At 33.6% G+C, this 16,769-nt stretch overlaps 1 protein-coding gene across 2 annotated transcripts in view; it reads left to right on the forward strand.

The window, feature by feature from the left end:
* Positions 1–15,974, forward strand: part of Pfdn6 (prefoldin 6) — a 63,746-nt gene extending 47,772 nt beyond the window's left edge. For both annotated transcript variants that reach the window (XM_014349610.2, XM_089594476.1), the window contains exons 2-3: positions 15,511–15,706; positions 15,785–15,974. In XM_014349610.2, coding sequence (XP_014205096.1) covers positions 15,511–15,706; positions 15,785–15,905 — 317 coding nt within the window. In that variant the 3' untranslated portion in view covers positions 15,906–15,974. The remainder of the gene's footprint in view (positions 1–15,510; positions 15,707–15,784) is intronic.
* Positions 15,975–16,769: the final 795 nt, after the last annotated feature.

Consider the following 16,769-nt stretch of genomic DNA (forward strand, 5'->3'; position numbering starts at 1 on the left):
AGTAGAAAAAAGTTGTCTTACGCCGTAGCATTGGCGTTGGCAATCTCTTTACTCATCTCTGCAATCACCCAGTGAATTGAATTTAAATAATAAAAGCATACTCCAGTAAAGGTCAAGCTACGGTACATACTATGAATATATGTAAGTGTTTGGTAACGTAGATCGTTTAGTGCGCTAGATCAGTTGGGAACGTAGATTATTTTGGACTAAAAAATTGGGAGTTTAAGACTAAATCCCTTTTTTTTTTCTAAATTTTTTTGTAATTTTTACCTATTTTATACATTTAGATTTTAATTTATTTATAAACTATTAACGATAGGAAAGCTTGCATGCATAAAAAACTAACTCCAGTAATCCAATAACTTCTGTCCACACATTGTTAAAAATATTATTCTCTCTAAACTTAAAGCAATTTTATTATCTCTAGCTACCCAATACATTCACTGCCTGCACTTCTATTTATTAAATTAACAAACAAAGTTTCTAGCAGCTAATACCGAATAAGTTTAAGCGTTTCCATTTATTTATTTAATATTTAACATTTTGAGAGTCTAATCCTAAGTAAGTGAAAGCGCACGCTTGTGTGCTCTATTATTTATTTACAAAGTATTTTACACTCCAAGAGCGTATTTCCATGCTAATAATTCAAAGTGCTTGCTTGGCCGCAGTATTAGTTAATTATTAAAAGTCGAACATTTTTAAACCCTAATCCCAAAAAATTTGAAGCTCTCGCTTGTGTGCGCTTTTACTTTCAAATGAAATATACTTATTATCAATATTGTAATAATTGAAATAGTTATAAACTGATCATATAACGATAGTTATTCGAAGTACTTGTTTAGCTGGGCAAGTTGTTTGTTGTGCACTCGAAATGTTTAAGTACAAAAATCGGAGCAGAATTTTTTCCAAAAAACACTGAAAAAAATTATTATTGGTCATTTCTAACTGTTTTTAGGTCATTGTATTTTTCAATGATTTTCTGATACTTAATAAATTTACCTATTAATGTGATGCGCTGTGAGTATGCGTTTATTACTTTCATAATTCTTAGAATATGCATCGTTTAGCTGCTTTTACTAGACGCCGATATTTTTGGCAATTTTTTGAAGATCTTCATTCTTCAAATCATCCTCAAGTAAACTTTATTATTTAAGTTGTTGTGATTCTCGCCTAAACAAAAGAATTCAGTCTGCACGTGCAGAGGCATGCTCGCGCTCATGTCAACTGTCAACACACGTCAAAGCGTAGCGAACAGCTACAGGTATATCTCTCTTTAGCTTGGATGTCTTCGCCAGCAACTACTTCTTCGTGCTTTCTGTGGATTTATAAGGTATTTTATTAATTTTTGTGTTGAAGTGTGTCAAAAACACACACATATTTGCGTGGTGTGAGTAGGAGTTGTACAGTATCGTGTAAATAATTGTAGCATTGTTTGTAGATCCTGTTTCTTTACGTGAATTTTTGTATCCTTCGTATGTAAGTTGTAATAGTCTCTGCACTCAACCTTACTTGTTTGTTGTTGTTAGCAGGCAGTCTATCGCCATAAATCTTTTGATGATTCTATTTTCTTTTGTTTTTTTGTTTACCGTTGTACTAACCATTGTGGTTTTTTGTCGTGCTTTCTTTGCTAACCTTGATGACATCACCAAAAACAACGAGCGGCCGAAGAATAGTGCAAGTGGAACAGCAAAAATAAGGTGGTCGGATATTTCGTTTCAGGAAGACTGGTTACGCGATCTGGTATTGAAAGATTGGGTCGTAAAACATGCGAATGATAAGCAAAAAGCTTACTGTAAAGCTTGTCAAAAAGATTTGAAGTTTTTTAGCAAAGCTGATTTGATTTCTCATAGCACAAATTCTACCTCCGTTGATAACTCAAACGTCGCAATCGATTCACGTGCCATCGTAACAATTGTTGATAAAGGACTATCATTTTAATATAGAATTTATGCCGTGGAAATGCGCGTATCGATGTTTATTGCGCAAAACCCTGTCAGTCTCTTGAATAGTTAATACTTTGATTTAATTTATTAAAAATTTTTTAGAGGATTTTCAAGCAGCGAAAAATATTCGTTTGAAGGAACATAATTGTGCAAAAGTCATCAATAACGTTTTGTATAAAAATGAATTAAAATTTTTTTTAAACATTTTAAATAATTCGTATTACTCGGTTCTTATTGACGAAAGCACTGATATTATTAATGAAAAATTGTTTTGTGTTTGTGTATAATATTTGTCACCATGAAAAAATGCTGTTGTTCAACAACTTTTGCAATTAATTGAAATCAAGGCTTAGAAAGGTAGAGGACAAGAGCTGTTTTACGTATTTAAACAATTCTTTGACGATAGTTCAATAAATATTAAAAATATGGTTGCGTTTTCGTGTGATAACGCTAGTGTTATAGTCGGTAAACAGTTTTCAAAAATATTTTCGGTATCATGTTCCTCATTTAATTGTCCAAAATTTTATTTGTCGCTTGGCAGCGATTGTGGCAAAAAATGTTGTAATATGCTTCTTACAGAAATAAAAGAACTTGCTCACTCAGTATATTCTTATTTATTTTGTAGTCCAAAGCACTCCACGGAATTGTCGAAAAATTTAGAGGACTTAAATTGTCCTGATAACAAAGTGCTCAAATTTTCGAGAACGCGATGGCTCGAAGTTTATAAATTTTGCGATCGTCTTCTTTCTATGAGGTCAGCTTTAATTTTTTTTTTTTTCGGTAGAAGTTTGAAAAATCATGCCTGTCAAGGACAAAAAATGAGTTTGAATCGAACGCAGAAAAAATATTAAATTTACTGCAAAATAATACTGTAAAAGCCTATGTTACTTTTTTACATTTTAACTTAGATTTTTTAAATTTTTTTTAATGCAGCCTTTTAGTCTAAGGCTTATAAAACACACTTGATTCATGAATCTATAAAAAATTTATTGACGCAACTTGTAAAGAATTTTATAAACTTAAATGTATTAGAAAATGTTTTGTCACCAAAGTTTGATGTAACGAGATATCTGGCGTCCTTGGAAAATATGTATTTAGGACTCTTGTGCTTGGAAATAGAAAAAAAATTAACGAAAGAGAAGGTCAAAAATGTATGGATTTAGGCAAAAAATTTTCCATTCGTAGTTTCAATGAGATAAAAAAGTATTTTCTTTAAATCGACTATATTTTCAAACATTTCTTAATCCACAAGTAGTGTTAAATGGAACGGAACGACAACGATATCCAAATTTTAATATTATTTTGAAGTATTTTCCATTTTTAAATGCCAAAAGTATTGCTGTTGAATAGCGAAATAGTAGTACGAAATTTAACGAACACTAAAAGAATTTATCAATTAATTTTTATACGGAAACATTTTTTAGTAAAATCAGGAACTTAAAGAATCAGGCCAACGAGTATATTTATACCGTGGTAATATCTAAAGTTAAATTAATTTTCGCTATACCTCACTCAAACGCGGAACCTGAGCAAACTTTCTCTGCTGTAAATGAAATTAAGGATGAAGAAAGTAATCAAACTAGTATTACCTTACTTAATGCGCGATGCTTTTTACAATCGTACGGAAAATTGTATTATATTGATTGTGAAAACTTATGCTTACAAAAACCATTTCGATGAATTTAACAGTGCTGTACTCCAAGTAAATTTCTGACTAACTTAACTATATATTTTGTTCCATTAAATTCTGATTTGATACAAAAGACAGTATTTTTGCAGTAAGTTTGAGTGGTTTATGGCTCAATTTTTAGTTAATAGCATGAAAAATTATACAAGGTCTATCTTGCATAATTTTAAAAAATAATCGACACGTGGTTTTTCTTGTTTTTTTTTTTTTTTTTTTTTTAATTAAAAATTTTACAAAGTATAGCCCCTTAAAAATTCTTTTTTTCAGAGCTATAGATATACTCCTTGTGTATGTGACGTCATAATAATACATTCGGAAAATAGTCATTTTAATTTTTTACTATAACTCGAGCCAAAATAAATATTTTTTCTTAAAACTTTCAGGAAGACTTAATTTTCGTATAAAGTTGACGAAGCTAAATTTTAAGAAAATTAAATGTAACTGTTAAAACGTTATTTAAGGTTATATGTATGTTCAATACTTTTTTCAAAATGCTGTATTTTTCATAGTTTTGAATCGTTTTGTATCTGTTTCGGGGCTTATTTTTTTCGTACTTAATTGTAGAACATTCACGTGTAATGTATACTTCACAACGTCACACATGTATGGTGTTTTCTGCAACTTTTAAAATACCATTATTTTCTTTTTTATACATTTTTATATAAGACGGACCAAATAGAATTTTTCATGCAGAGACCTAACTGCTAGATTTTGTACCTCTGCGGTGGTGTTGACACCTGTCTAATGAATAGGAACATAAAAAAAGTAGCAAAAAAAACGAAACTCTAACAAAAACATAAGAACAGTTCTAACATCATATTATGACTTTATAATGTTTTTTATATTTGATTAGTATAATTGTTACGTTTATTATATTAATAATCAATTTACTTACTTCATAAACGAAAGCAATTACAAGCGAGTGCTTTGAATTATTGGCATGAGAGTACGCTGTACGTACGCGTATACGTTGAAATGTAAAATACTTTGTAAATACATAAAAGCTCACACAAAAGAGTGCTTCGATTTGCATAGGAATAAACTCTCAAAATGTTCCTAATAAATAAATAAGTTAAAGTGTGGCCAAGCGCGCGCTTTAGGTAATTCAGTATTAGCTGCTTAAAACTTTGTTTATTGATTATACAAACAAAAGTGCAGACAGTAGATATATTGGGTAGCTAGTGATAATTAAATTGCGTTAAGTTTAGATAAAAGAATATTTTTAACAATGTGCGGACAGAAGTTATTAGATTACTGGGATTAGCTTTTTATGTATGCACGCTTTCCTGTCGCTAACAATTCATGGATAAATAAGTATCTAAATTTATTTAAATAAGTAAAATGAAAAAAAAAAATCTTAGTCTTAAGCTCACGATTTCTAGGTTCGAAACAAACTACGTTCCAAACTTACTTAGCGCACTATACGATCTACGTTACCAAAAACTTATAAATGTATTCATAGTATGTACCATATCTTAACCTTTACTTGAGGATGCTTTTGTTATTTAAATTTTATTCATTGGATCATTAGGGATTGATCGCTTGGGATTTTGTTTATTTTACAAATAAACGAAAGTGCGGACAAGTAAGTGCACTGGGTTATTGGGTGTGAGCTGCTTGAGATTTTGCTAACATAGTAGTTAAAGAAAAGTGCGGAGAAGTGATTGCACCGGGCCATGGGGAATTGATCGCTTGTGATTTAGCTTACGTATTAAGTAAAGAAAATTGCAAACAAGTAAGCACACTGGGTTATAGGAGATGAGATATTTGAGATTTTGCTAACGAAATAATTAAAGAAAAGTGGGAACAATTAAGCGCACTAGATCATTGTGGATTAGCCGCTTAAGATTTTGCTTATGTTTAAATTAAAGAAAAGTGCCGACAAATAAGTACGTCTATTAGCGCGCTTTTTAAAGTTTCATTTTGCTTGGAGCAGTCGATTACAATGAGTGGCATGTGTGTGATAAAATCTTTTATATTCAACATAGGTTTTGGTTCTATCCCGTAATGCTTGAGAATTCTTAAACATCGTATAACATTCAACACTGATTTTTACTAATATCAAGATTCAGATTTTTATAAAGATAGTAGAGTAAGTTTAAGAAAGCTGTACATTACTGATATTACAATGATCTAAGAGACTGGAATTAAAGCAGGCTCATTTTTTCGCTTTTTCTGAAAGCCCAAAATAACAAAACAAGGCTTTTCCAACTGATTGCAAGTTTTGACAGTCCACACATGTCTAGAAGTTTTTGGCAAAAGAGGATACTCATAGAACTCCCAGTTGTGGAAACTTATAGAAGTAGGCTTGTCTTTAACAATCGAGTTAACGAATTTTTCGTCTCTCCGATGCAGTTATGTAAGACATAAGCCACTCAATCTGAGTCAATGTAAGCTTATACTTTTTGAACGTTTGATTTTTAGCTACTTGTATGATGGCGCTAACATCATCTTTTGATCTTGTAAGAATTAATTCATGTTTTGCATTAACCACAACTTTGCGATAGTCTTTAGCGAAACCAAACATCATTCTCAAAAGTATTGACACTTCAAAATAAGAATTATTATTGATAATAGATTTTTTTTCTTCACTGTCAATCCAACCAGCATCTCCAAGCATTTAACTCTGACTGAGAGAGAAAGATATCCATCTTTTCATTAAAGTTGTCAATTCAACATTTTTACACTTGTTAATTTCTGTAGTATTTAGTTCATATCATATTTCTGCAAACATATGGCAGATGGCGTTGTTAACTGGTTTTGTGTAGGGACCCCACTGTCTATCCGAGCGGAGTGGAGAAAGCGAAGAAGAGAGGCCGTTGCGGAGAGCAGTTGAGCGCCAGTTCTCCCGCTTGAGCTGAGCTATTAGACACGCTATTAAGCACTGTATATAGACATCGAATTAAGGCACTATTATTATAATACTTAGATGGTTCTCATTTGTCTTATCTTACTCTCGACCTCGACAGTTTCTACATTGGTGACCCCGACGAACAGCTGCACCTGAAGAAAGTGCGTAGCCCAGCAGCCATCATACACCACTGACATTGTTTTCAACCCGAGCAGCAGAAAGTTTTGCGGAGTAGAAGCGAATCATCGTTTATGATTTAATTAGTGCCGTATTCAACGTGGTCCTTGCAAATTACTGCTGCCGTCTTCGACACATCATCATTGCCGTCGCCATTTAAAAAAATTTTTTTAAATAATACCACGCTATCATATTCATTGTAGTGCACCCAACATATTTTCTTGTGTCTTTACTTTTACGGCACGCCGCTTATTACTAAGGAAGTACGTAAACACGCGTTAGTTGGCTGCAACCTTTTCGACCTTGCCATCATAAGCATTACTTCGGTTCTTTCGGCCGGTACCTTATAGCGTTGCTTGTTTGTTTAATTTTTGCGCCCCAGAATTTTCTAGTATATGTAATTCTTGGAGCACCAACCAAACCTTTATGTTTGTATCGTATCACCTTTTATTTGCGATGTATACATTTTCCGGAACTTCAACCTCTATTCGTACTTTAAGTTTAATCATTTTATTACTGTGAAAGAAACACGCATCATCATTGCTCATACATTTTTTGTTATATATTATCCATAGCCATATTTTAATACTTACAAAAACACTATTTTACTTTATTTTAAATTTTAAAGGCTTTAACTAATACGCCAAAATACACATTCAATAGTATTTGAGTATGCTTTGCGCACTATATTTTTAATTTTTGCATGTTTTCTAATTAGATTTCACTGAGCGGCGGTTATTGTTTTCCGAATAGTTCTGGAGTTTTTTTTTCAAGCACTCCCTGGCTTGCTGCCCCCAAAACCTTGACAGTCTCTACCCGACGAGTCATTAGCAATGCCCGAGACTGACGAACTTGCCACACTTCGGGAGTGTGTCGGACAGCTATCAACGCAAGAATTTTTTCCGTGATGACCCGCAAGCTTGGTTCTTTTAAGCCGTTTTTATTTCTGTTCAAGCCTCTATGACTACTTCGGTAGTTGAAAACCTTGACGTAGAGGCGGTCCGTGCCATTCAGGACATTTTTGAGCGACAACCCAGCCCCAACAATATCTACGACCTTGTTAAAGCGCGATAAATCTATGGCACCTCACCGGAGAACCGCTTTAAGAGATTGACCGGAGGGTAAGTGTCTTCTTCTGGGAAAGTGTCGCATATTTAATCATCACTCTGGTCTCTTGGGATATAATGCAACGATAACATGCTGAAGTCTATATTTTTCGAGTAGCTGACTCCGGGTTGCTGTGCGGTCCTTTTGGTTTCTCGATCTTCTAGCCTCGACGACCTAGCATCAACAGATGATTAATGTATGGAGGCATCCCCCCTGCCCAAACGTGTTACCCTAGTCTTCGTGGAATCAGGCCCTATTGAGTCTGTCACCCACAAATTGTAGCGTATATCCAGCGATCGCAGCAGGGAGCTTTGCTTTCTTCACCGCAAATGAGGTAAGCGCGCCAACCGCTGCCCAAGTCCATACTCCTGGAACGGCTCATCAAAAAACGGCAAGAGCGTTTCGCCGACGGAGTGCCAGAAGCAATTACAAGCAAAAGACTTTTATGACTGACCACAGCTCCGGCTTAGTAGTTCTGGTGGATACCGGAGCTGAAGTCTCCTTACTACCTAAATCCTTCGAGAACCTGTCTGACCTGCAGCTCATAGCTGCAAATGACACGCCAATCGAAATTGTCGGCACCAAAGAGCTCACCGTCGATTAAGGGAGCCCCGAAACTGCCGGAAATCACTTGTAATAAGAAAGCGACTTTATTGTTACGACTGCTACTTGAAATCTACTCAGAGATATGTACTGCTAGGTTTAAAAAAAAGTAATTTTTGCTGAGCAGCTGCCTAATAAAAGCTAAGTTGTAAATATTTTCTTCTTGTTATTTAAAAAAATACTGTTCTATGCCATAACTATGTAAATATTCTCGTAATCAAGCGACATTGATGTCCTGCGTCGATTATTCGATCTCATGTAATTATTTTTGCAATTGCTTTCTTAAGTACTGTTACGTCATAGTTATCAGGATTTTTTTTTTTATTTTTCTAATTTTTTTTTTTTTTAAAGGAAAAAAATCAATTTTAATCGTCCCGCTTGCGCTAAGCCATCAGACACGCTATTAAGCTCTTTATATAGACATCTAATAAAGGTACTATTATAATACTTAAATAGTTCTCATTTGTCTTAGCTTACTCTCGACCCCAAAAGTTCCTACATTTGTTCTCTCAAGAGAACCATCATCTTCAGTTGTTATACGTTACGTACTAATTTTATCAATGCTATCAAATGCTGATACAATGTGGGATTTATTTGCATGAATTTCGGAGTGCGCAACCGACTAATCGAATAGGACACCTGACTGCATCCAGAGAATTCCTTCCATTACGACTTTTTCTCGTTTGCAGGCAGCAAAATAAAGCACAAGTTTTTGCCACCAAGAGCTCTTACTTTCAAGCCTAAGTTTATTTAAAACTGTACGTTTTGACGTGTTAACGATTTAGGCGTTCAGTGACGGCTGATCCGTCTCATCTATTTTGTTTTATTCTGGTAGTTTTGTCTAATTTTTTTGCGTGATTTTAGCCTCGTCTAACTTTAATATTGTTGTACGCTATGCCCGTTTCAGTTGAGCTGTTTTAAGTGCAACCGTATAATCATAACTTTTCTATGAAAATGAAAATTAATCAAGATACCCTTCTGATGAACTATGTGCACTTGAAGACCATCTATAATTTTAACAGCAATAGTAGGTAAATCAATTATTTTCGATAGAACTTAGATAATTTTGTATCCCAGTGGTACGGAAGGTAAACATTCGTAGATGGTGTGAACTTTTTCTTCGTTTATATAGGCTTTATTAGCGATATTACACTCAACTCTTAATGTGTTGACCTTGAGAATAGTGATAAGTAAATCTAAGTTATGAGTATTGGTATCTCTTAGAATTGGGTCATTGTATTTTTACTGAAAACATTTTTTATTAGTTCAAATGAACTCACAAGCGTCTTAGCATTTACTGTACTTCTCCATTTTTTGAATAATAAGGTTGATTGATTTTGCAGTAACCAGGACATCAGCTGAATTTAATTATGTGATTATTAATTTTTCTAATAAAAAAACATCGAAAGAAGCATCATGTGCACCTTTACGAGAGAGAAAGCCATTAAATATGAGACTAATGATGTTAATTTATATCCTCCTCCACGTTTGAGGAACTTTTTTCGGAATAAAATAGTGTGTCAGCAAATCTCGTACTAACATATTTTAACTCATTCACAAGATTCAAGTCTACGATAGCTGAAATCATACATGTACTGTCAAATCTACAATTATACGCAATTAGAAAACATTTTTGTCTTAAGCTTTTCAATAATTTAAGTACATTTAAAAAAGCAACTGAGATACCAGGTTAACTTTTTTACCTCCATGAAACAACTGATTCTGGGTAATACTGAATCCGTTAACTTGTTTTGCTGTAGCATCGGTACTGGTTGTTAGTTACAAAAAGAATATTATTTTTTATCGTGAAATTGCAGCATTTTCTTTTCCAGTTTCGGCAGAATACTGTCTTGATCACTTTTGTTTCGCTCCACTGCGTAAGAGAAACATGTTTGAATACGCTTTATTAAATCTGTTGTTAATTCTTTGTCTGGATCACTTTTTCGTTTTAATTCGTATAGCAGGTTCCCAATGCCTTTTATGGTGTGATTCATGTCGGCTTGTTTTACAATGCTATTGAACCCGAGTTTTTTAAAGCTGATGTACAACTACTATCGTTATCACCAACGAACACTTCAACTTCAATATTAGCATCTTTTAAAACTTTGTTTTTCGTTACGAGTTGCACAGTCACAGCTATTTCCATCGCCTTAGAACTTCCATAAAAAATTAAGTCTGCAATTATGATCGTGGATGTGACCAGTCCTTTCACTGACCTCGCAAGTCTGACATTTTAGATTTTTTGTACCATAATGAGACTTTTGAAGTCTGCATTCTAATCAATGAATCATAATTTTTTTTTGTATAAATTTTCTTGTTACATTGTAGGGGCAATGTTACGATAACATTGTTAAGTCAAAATTATGGTGTTGATAAAAAAATTATACTGTAAAAATCATAGAAGAAAATTAATCACGTTTTCTGAAAATTTCTAGAAAATTAAAGTGAATTTTAATTTTCAGTTTTGAGTATATTTTTAATGAAAAAGGACGTGGGTGATTTTAAAAGTGCCACCATGTATACGTACGCCAATTTGATACTCTAAAAAAAGTAGTGTTAGAAAAAGTGTTACAACTATAATAAAAATTACCATATTTTTTAGAAAAGCTGAAACATACTCCGCATATTATAGAAATTACTATACTGTATTGTAATCAGATTATATTAAAATTTGTCATTCAACATAATAATTTTTACTTTGTTCAGAAATAATTTTTATATTCAAGTTAGAGAAGAAAAATATATATTCATATTATATATGCGCAGGGAATATACATGTAATCATCAGGAACTTGAGATATAGTTATAATTCATGTAGATTTTTTTTCCTTAAGGTTATAAATATAAATACGATTTTAGAATAATTTTTATTTGGGAAAAAATCTGCTTTCTAATCTAAACAAGTGTAATAACCGCGTAGCTCAACAGATGATACACAATGTATGACTATACAAGCAAGTTACGTTTTTAGAAACATCATTTGCGCTTTTTCATAAAGTTAAAAATTACAACAAAAATATTGATGGGATTAAATATTTTTAAAGTTGATAATTGCGCTTTTATAAGTAAAAGAATTTTTAATACATTTTGTGGTGTAAACAAAATTTCTAAAAAAAATTAAACGAACATTGAGTAGTATATGGAGATGAATATATAAAATATTTCAGAAGTATTTATAATAGTTTGACATGTATAACAACTAAAAAGTTTGAGATCTTAAATAATAAAGTACTTTATTGTTATACTCTAAACTTGGGATGAGAATGAATACAAAGAAATAGGTTAACTTTTTTTTTACTTTAAAATTTCTGAAACTTTCTACAAAGTTTGAAAACAAATGAACAAAATTAATTTACTCATAAATACAAGTTCTGTGCTGTTTATTATTAGTATTACTAATTAAGTAAAAATAATATTGAAGATGCACTTATTTGTATAGGTATCTCACTTCTCACGCTTAATAATAACTGGTCGAACTAATCTTGTAATCCAAGAAACAACAACATTAACCTTTTTTGAGGTTACATTTGTATGTATTTCCGTTTACCTGTAGTTCCTCAGACACCATGGCATACAATTTCTCATCCAGCTCTCCATACGGAAAAGCGGTCTTGACATCGAACTGGATTATCTTGAGGTCCTTGTGTGCTACGAATGTTAAAAGAATGTGCAGGGACTAGTATTTCAACACCGAAGCATAAGTCTGTGCGTAGTCAATTCTTTCTTTTTATCGATGTTTTCTTATGCATAGCCTAGCTTCGTTCCTTGTTACTCGCCTAGTAGTGTTGTTGAAAAACCAATTGATCCGCAGCAACCTAAAACTTAATGGTCAGGAATTTGAAATGATTCAGTTCACTTGAAATTAACACTTGTACTCTTTATTAGAATATAGAGAACTGCGAAACACAAGAATTTAGCGGAAGTAATTACAGAAATTGCTTGAGCTAATAATTAGTGCAGTGGGAAAAGTTACTTTGAGAGAAAATGGAAAAAATTAACTTACTTAACTACCACGTGTTTTTAATTGACAAAATTAGGGAAAGTGTCGCGCAGATGTGCCCTACTCGACGATTAGCGGGGAACTGAACTGAGGGCGCTCTATCGTTGCCTGAGTGAGCCGCTGCTCACTTGACATAAGTTGGTAACAATATCGAGATATAGTAATGTAGTGCCTAAAATAGTTGAAAATGTCGAGCGCTTAAATTTAAACTAGAAATAATGTCCCTGTTATCTCAATCGTAAACAGGTGTTCTCTCACGATTTAAATATCCTGTTCATTTCAAGCCTTTTTATACATTCTTTTCGAGGTATTGAACTCCAGAAATTATTTTTGTGATAAAAAGCCAATTTGTCTTGAACTGCTTTTTCCCAGTGCTTTCTCTCAGGTTCTTTCATGGCCTCGCTCAAAGACACTGGCTCTTGTATCGTCGAAAATTTGGCTTTGAGGTACTTTGATGGCTTATTAACCGTCAAGCGGTTTCTGAGTTTTAAACTCGCATCCACGATTCTTTGTTTCTTGGACTCCAACTGCTCTTCCTCCTCCAACTCCATCAGCTCACCCACTTCTGCTTGCTTCTTCTCATGAACATGTTGATCATCTTACTTAAGGCAGTCATCCGGGATCGCTTGTTCTTGCTGCGCCTACTCGATTTTAAGCTGCAAGAAATTCTCCAGGCTGCCGTTGGCTGCAGACTCTACGCCTCTATATCTTTTGATCAGCCAAGAAAACGGCTTACTTTGACGTTTTCCTCCTCCGCAAAAATGACGTCTTTCATAGCTGTAACTTTGTTACTCAAAAGATCATATACACGATATTTGCACGTGCCCAGCTGATGTACTATCACAACTATGACGGTGAGATACCGTCACGTCATCATTGGTATGCTAGGACAGATAGGGAAAGAGGGAAAAGAGAAAAAGTGAAGAGGACAGTTAGGAAAATAGGGAAAAGGGTAAAAGCGAAGAGATCAGATTAGCTTGGGCTCTCAAGCGTGCGAGAAGCAATTTTGTTTTGTTACGCGAGAAGCGAGATTTCTTTGTTTTTTTACGCGAGAAGCATCGGTTAGAGTTTTCTCTGTTTTTGTGATCGCTGCCATTGAGTATCCCCGGTGCAGTGCTTGGTACGAAGTGTCCTTGCCCTGCTGAGATAGCAGGCGACGCTGGACTCAAGGTTACCAGGGCCAACCTCGACGACCTTATCTTTCAAATGCTGGCAGTAGGAACGGCTACTGGCCTCAGCGTTCCCGCTTGATGGCTGCTCCAGACCTGGCCTAGCAAAGGCATCGCCGAGGAGCTTATCAGCGCCCGTGAATACCAGTGGCCCCCAATTAGTCCGCGTATTTAGTCAGCCTGTGCCGCGATTTTACGCCGTGAGCACGTCGAGCAATCGCGTTCGACGTGCTATCACACACACACACACACACACACACACACACACACACAGAGAGAGAGGCATACACCTGCGAATACTGTTTGTATTTGGACATTCCTTTATTGAATATAGATTCAATTTTAATATAATACTCGCGAGTATTTATTTTATTCGTGTGTTATTTCCCCTTTGTGTTATGTTTCTAAAGTCGTCGTGAGAAGCAACGACACCTGTAGCCGCGATATCTGTCCCTAGCGGTGTCTTGACGGACGAGACCCGCGCAGAAATATTGCAGAGAGCGTTGCTGCGGATATCCGGGCATCACAGGTCCGGTCGAGGACGAAGTCTCCGCCTTGTTAAATCCGCATCGTGCGCACCCCGTAACATTGATCATAACAATATAACGACATAGCATCAAATTTGCTCATAACTTTAATTTTAATAAAATAAAAGTTTGAAACATAGAACAAAATCACAGAGAACGCTTTTTCCGAAATGTTAACTATGCATTACTTTAATAATAATATTAATAGACAACAGGATACAGAGAAATAAAAATATTGTCATAAGTCTCTCGTTATGTCTGTTAGGAAAGAAGACTTACTTGATTAACATGATTTGGCGGGCATCTTTTATTTATAGTATTAGGAACACATTTCCTCTTTGTATGATTCTCAATAGAAACTGCTTGCAATTCTAATTCGATTATATTGCGTACATTTACTATGTCATTTGTGTATGTGAAGAGTATAAAAGCAGCTAAACATGAAACTTTGACTACGTTATGATTTTACATCCCTTTCATAAGAGTCAGAGGTACTTTATACACTCAACTTAACTTGCGTTTATTGTATATTACCGAAATTGGTAATGTAAAAATTATTTCGTATTACTCACAGCTTTTTTTACCTGATGAGGGCCGGGATGTTGTTTAAACAGCCGGAACGTTGTTTTTGATTTTAAATAAATACAAAAATATGACAGTACCATCAATGGACGTTGTTTTTAATTAACAAAAATATGTAGCTAACGCTTAATTAACTTAGTAGGGTTGGCTTCATCGTTTTAAGAACCCATGTATATTTACCACTCAATAAAATGTTTTTGTTTTGTTTAACAGAAGGGTAAAGCCACTTTCAGTGTCATATTAAAACTACCGTTAGAGGAATCATGGTTTTGGCATTCTAATACACTTACATGTACTTTATTTTTGGTACTGTAGCAACTTTGTTCTTAATATTTTTTGGTGAAACTGTTGATTAGTATCAAAGATGATAAATCAAATCAAAAACATTAAGCATACCAAAAAAAATTTCTTTTTTTACAGTTTCAAAATAAGTCCACTCGAACTTTAAGTAAATAGTGTCGTGGTCACTAAGTCGTCATCTGCTTCGCTAACTTACTTCGTCATGCCCTTGTGCTACCGCATAATAATATGTTGTTGAGGTAATTCAAATCATAAGACAATTATGATTATATGATCGTCACATTTGAAGCATCTGAAGTCGATTTGAAATTTGTATGTTATGCAGGGTAATGGGTTCGATCTAATTTAATATGTTGAGTTCAATCAATATATTCAATTCCACATTACATAAAAATATAATTACAAACAAGTTATTTAAAATTGCTTTACTTTCAATCGACCAAATCTACTGAGTCGGTAATTACTCTTGAAATTCATTTTAGTCAATTTAAAAATTTTTACGTTTATAATAATAATAATATACAACAAGAAATAAAATATACATACATATGTTTTTTTATACAGAGTACCATAAGGCTTTAACTAAAAGGCAACAATTGGATGGGCAATTAAATGAAAACACTGTTGTACAACAAGAGCTAGAGCTTCTGCAAAATGGAAATGATGTATATAAGCTTATAGGACCTGTCTTAGTAAAACAAGAATTAATTGAAGCGAAAGAAAATATTCAAAAGCGCATCAAATTTATTACGTCTGAAATGTAAGTAGATCACTATACTTTTAATAATCTACATTTCAAATTTACATGAAACTACTTACTTAAACTTATCAATTGCAGGAAACAAACAGAAGGTTTGATTTTGTCATTAGATGAAAAAAAAGAAGTTCATAGAGAAAATCTGGAAAAACTGCAACTATCATTTCATCAGGCTCAAGTAAAAACTAAAACAAAAGCTTAAGATGTTATTTTTTGTATCCACCATAAAAATAATGGTAATATTCAAACAAAAAATTTTTATCAATGAAGCTGTCGCATTCAAATAAAAAAAATTTTTAAAATTAATATTTTTTCCTTGAAATACATCATTTTCAAGTTCTAACGTAACTCAAATCCATTTTTTAATGTGCTACAACCCTCAACAAAGAACAACTTTTTTGAGTCATAAAATAAGTTAATTCTATATGATAATAATAATCAAAAAAACTTGCAATATAGACTATTAGGGCACACCCCTTTAGTAATAATAGTATTTCGTATGGTTTAATCAAGTTTCGCTTTCTGGATGAGAAACTTTCAAATAGTCGAAAAATTACTCAGGAAAATAAGATGCTGTAGCTATTTTTTCTAAGCTGTATAGTCGAAGTTTATTACTATCGAATATATCCGCACGTGTGTGTGAGAGAGAGAGAGAGAGAAAAAAAAGTAAATGCCATCAGTCATACATTACCGTTCTCTCTATCAATTTTAATTGACCTAAGCTCTTTTTTCTTTTAGCTTTTAAACACCAGTTGAAAAAAAAAGATTTTAGATCTCGTAATGCATAGGATAACAAATAATCACAATTTTTATAGTTTGCGTTCTATTAATGTCTATACAAATACACTTCTGTAAATTATCGAACATGCTTTTATACACACGTATATATGTCCGCCACATACTCCCTCCCCCCGCCCTCTATAAATAAAGGGAATATTCGTCTTATTTCTCATTAAAAATTTTTAACAGTAAGTAATTATATGTATTATATAGTTATCTGGGTAGGGCATTCCACACAACCCCCTCAACAGACCCCCACGAAATAAGGTAAAAACCCGTCGTTTCC

This window comes from Copidosoma floridanum, unplaced genomic scaffold (assembly GCF_036245765.1).
Source record: "Copidosoma floridanum isolate Cflo_tuat_1 unplaced genomic scaffold, Cflo_Japanese_pri ptg000021l, whole genome shotgun sequence".
Taxonomy (NCBI): domain Eukaryota; kingdom Metazoa; phylum Arthropoda; class Insecta; order Hymenoptera; family Encyrtidae; genus Copidosoma; species Copidosoma floridanum.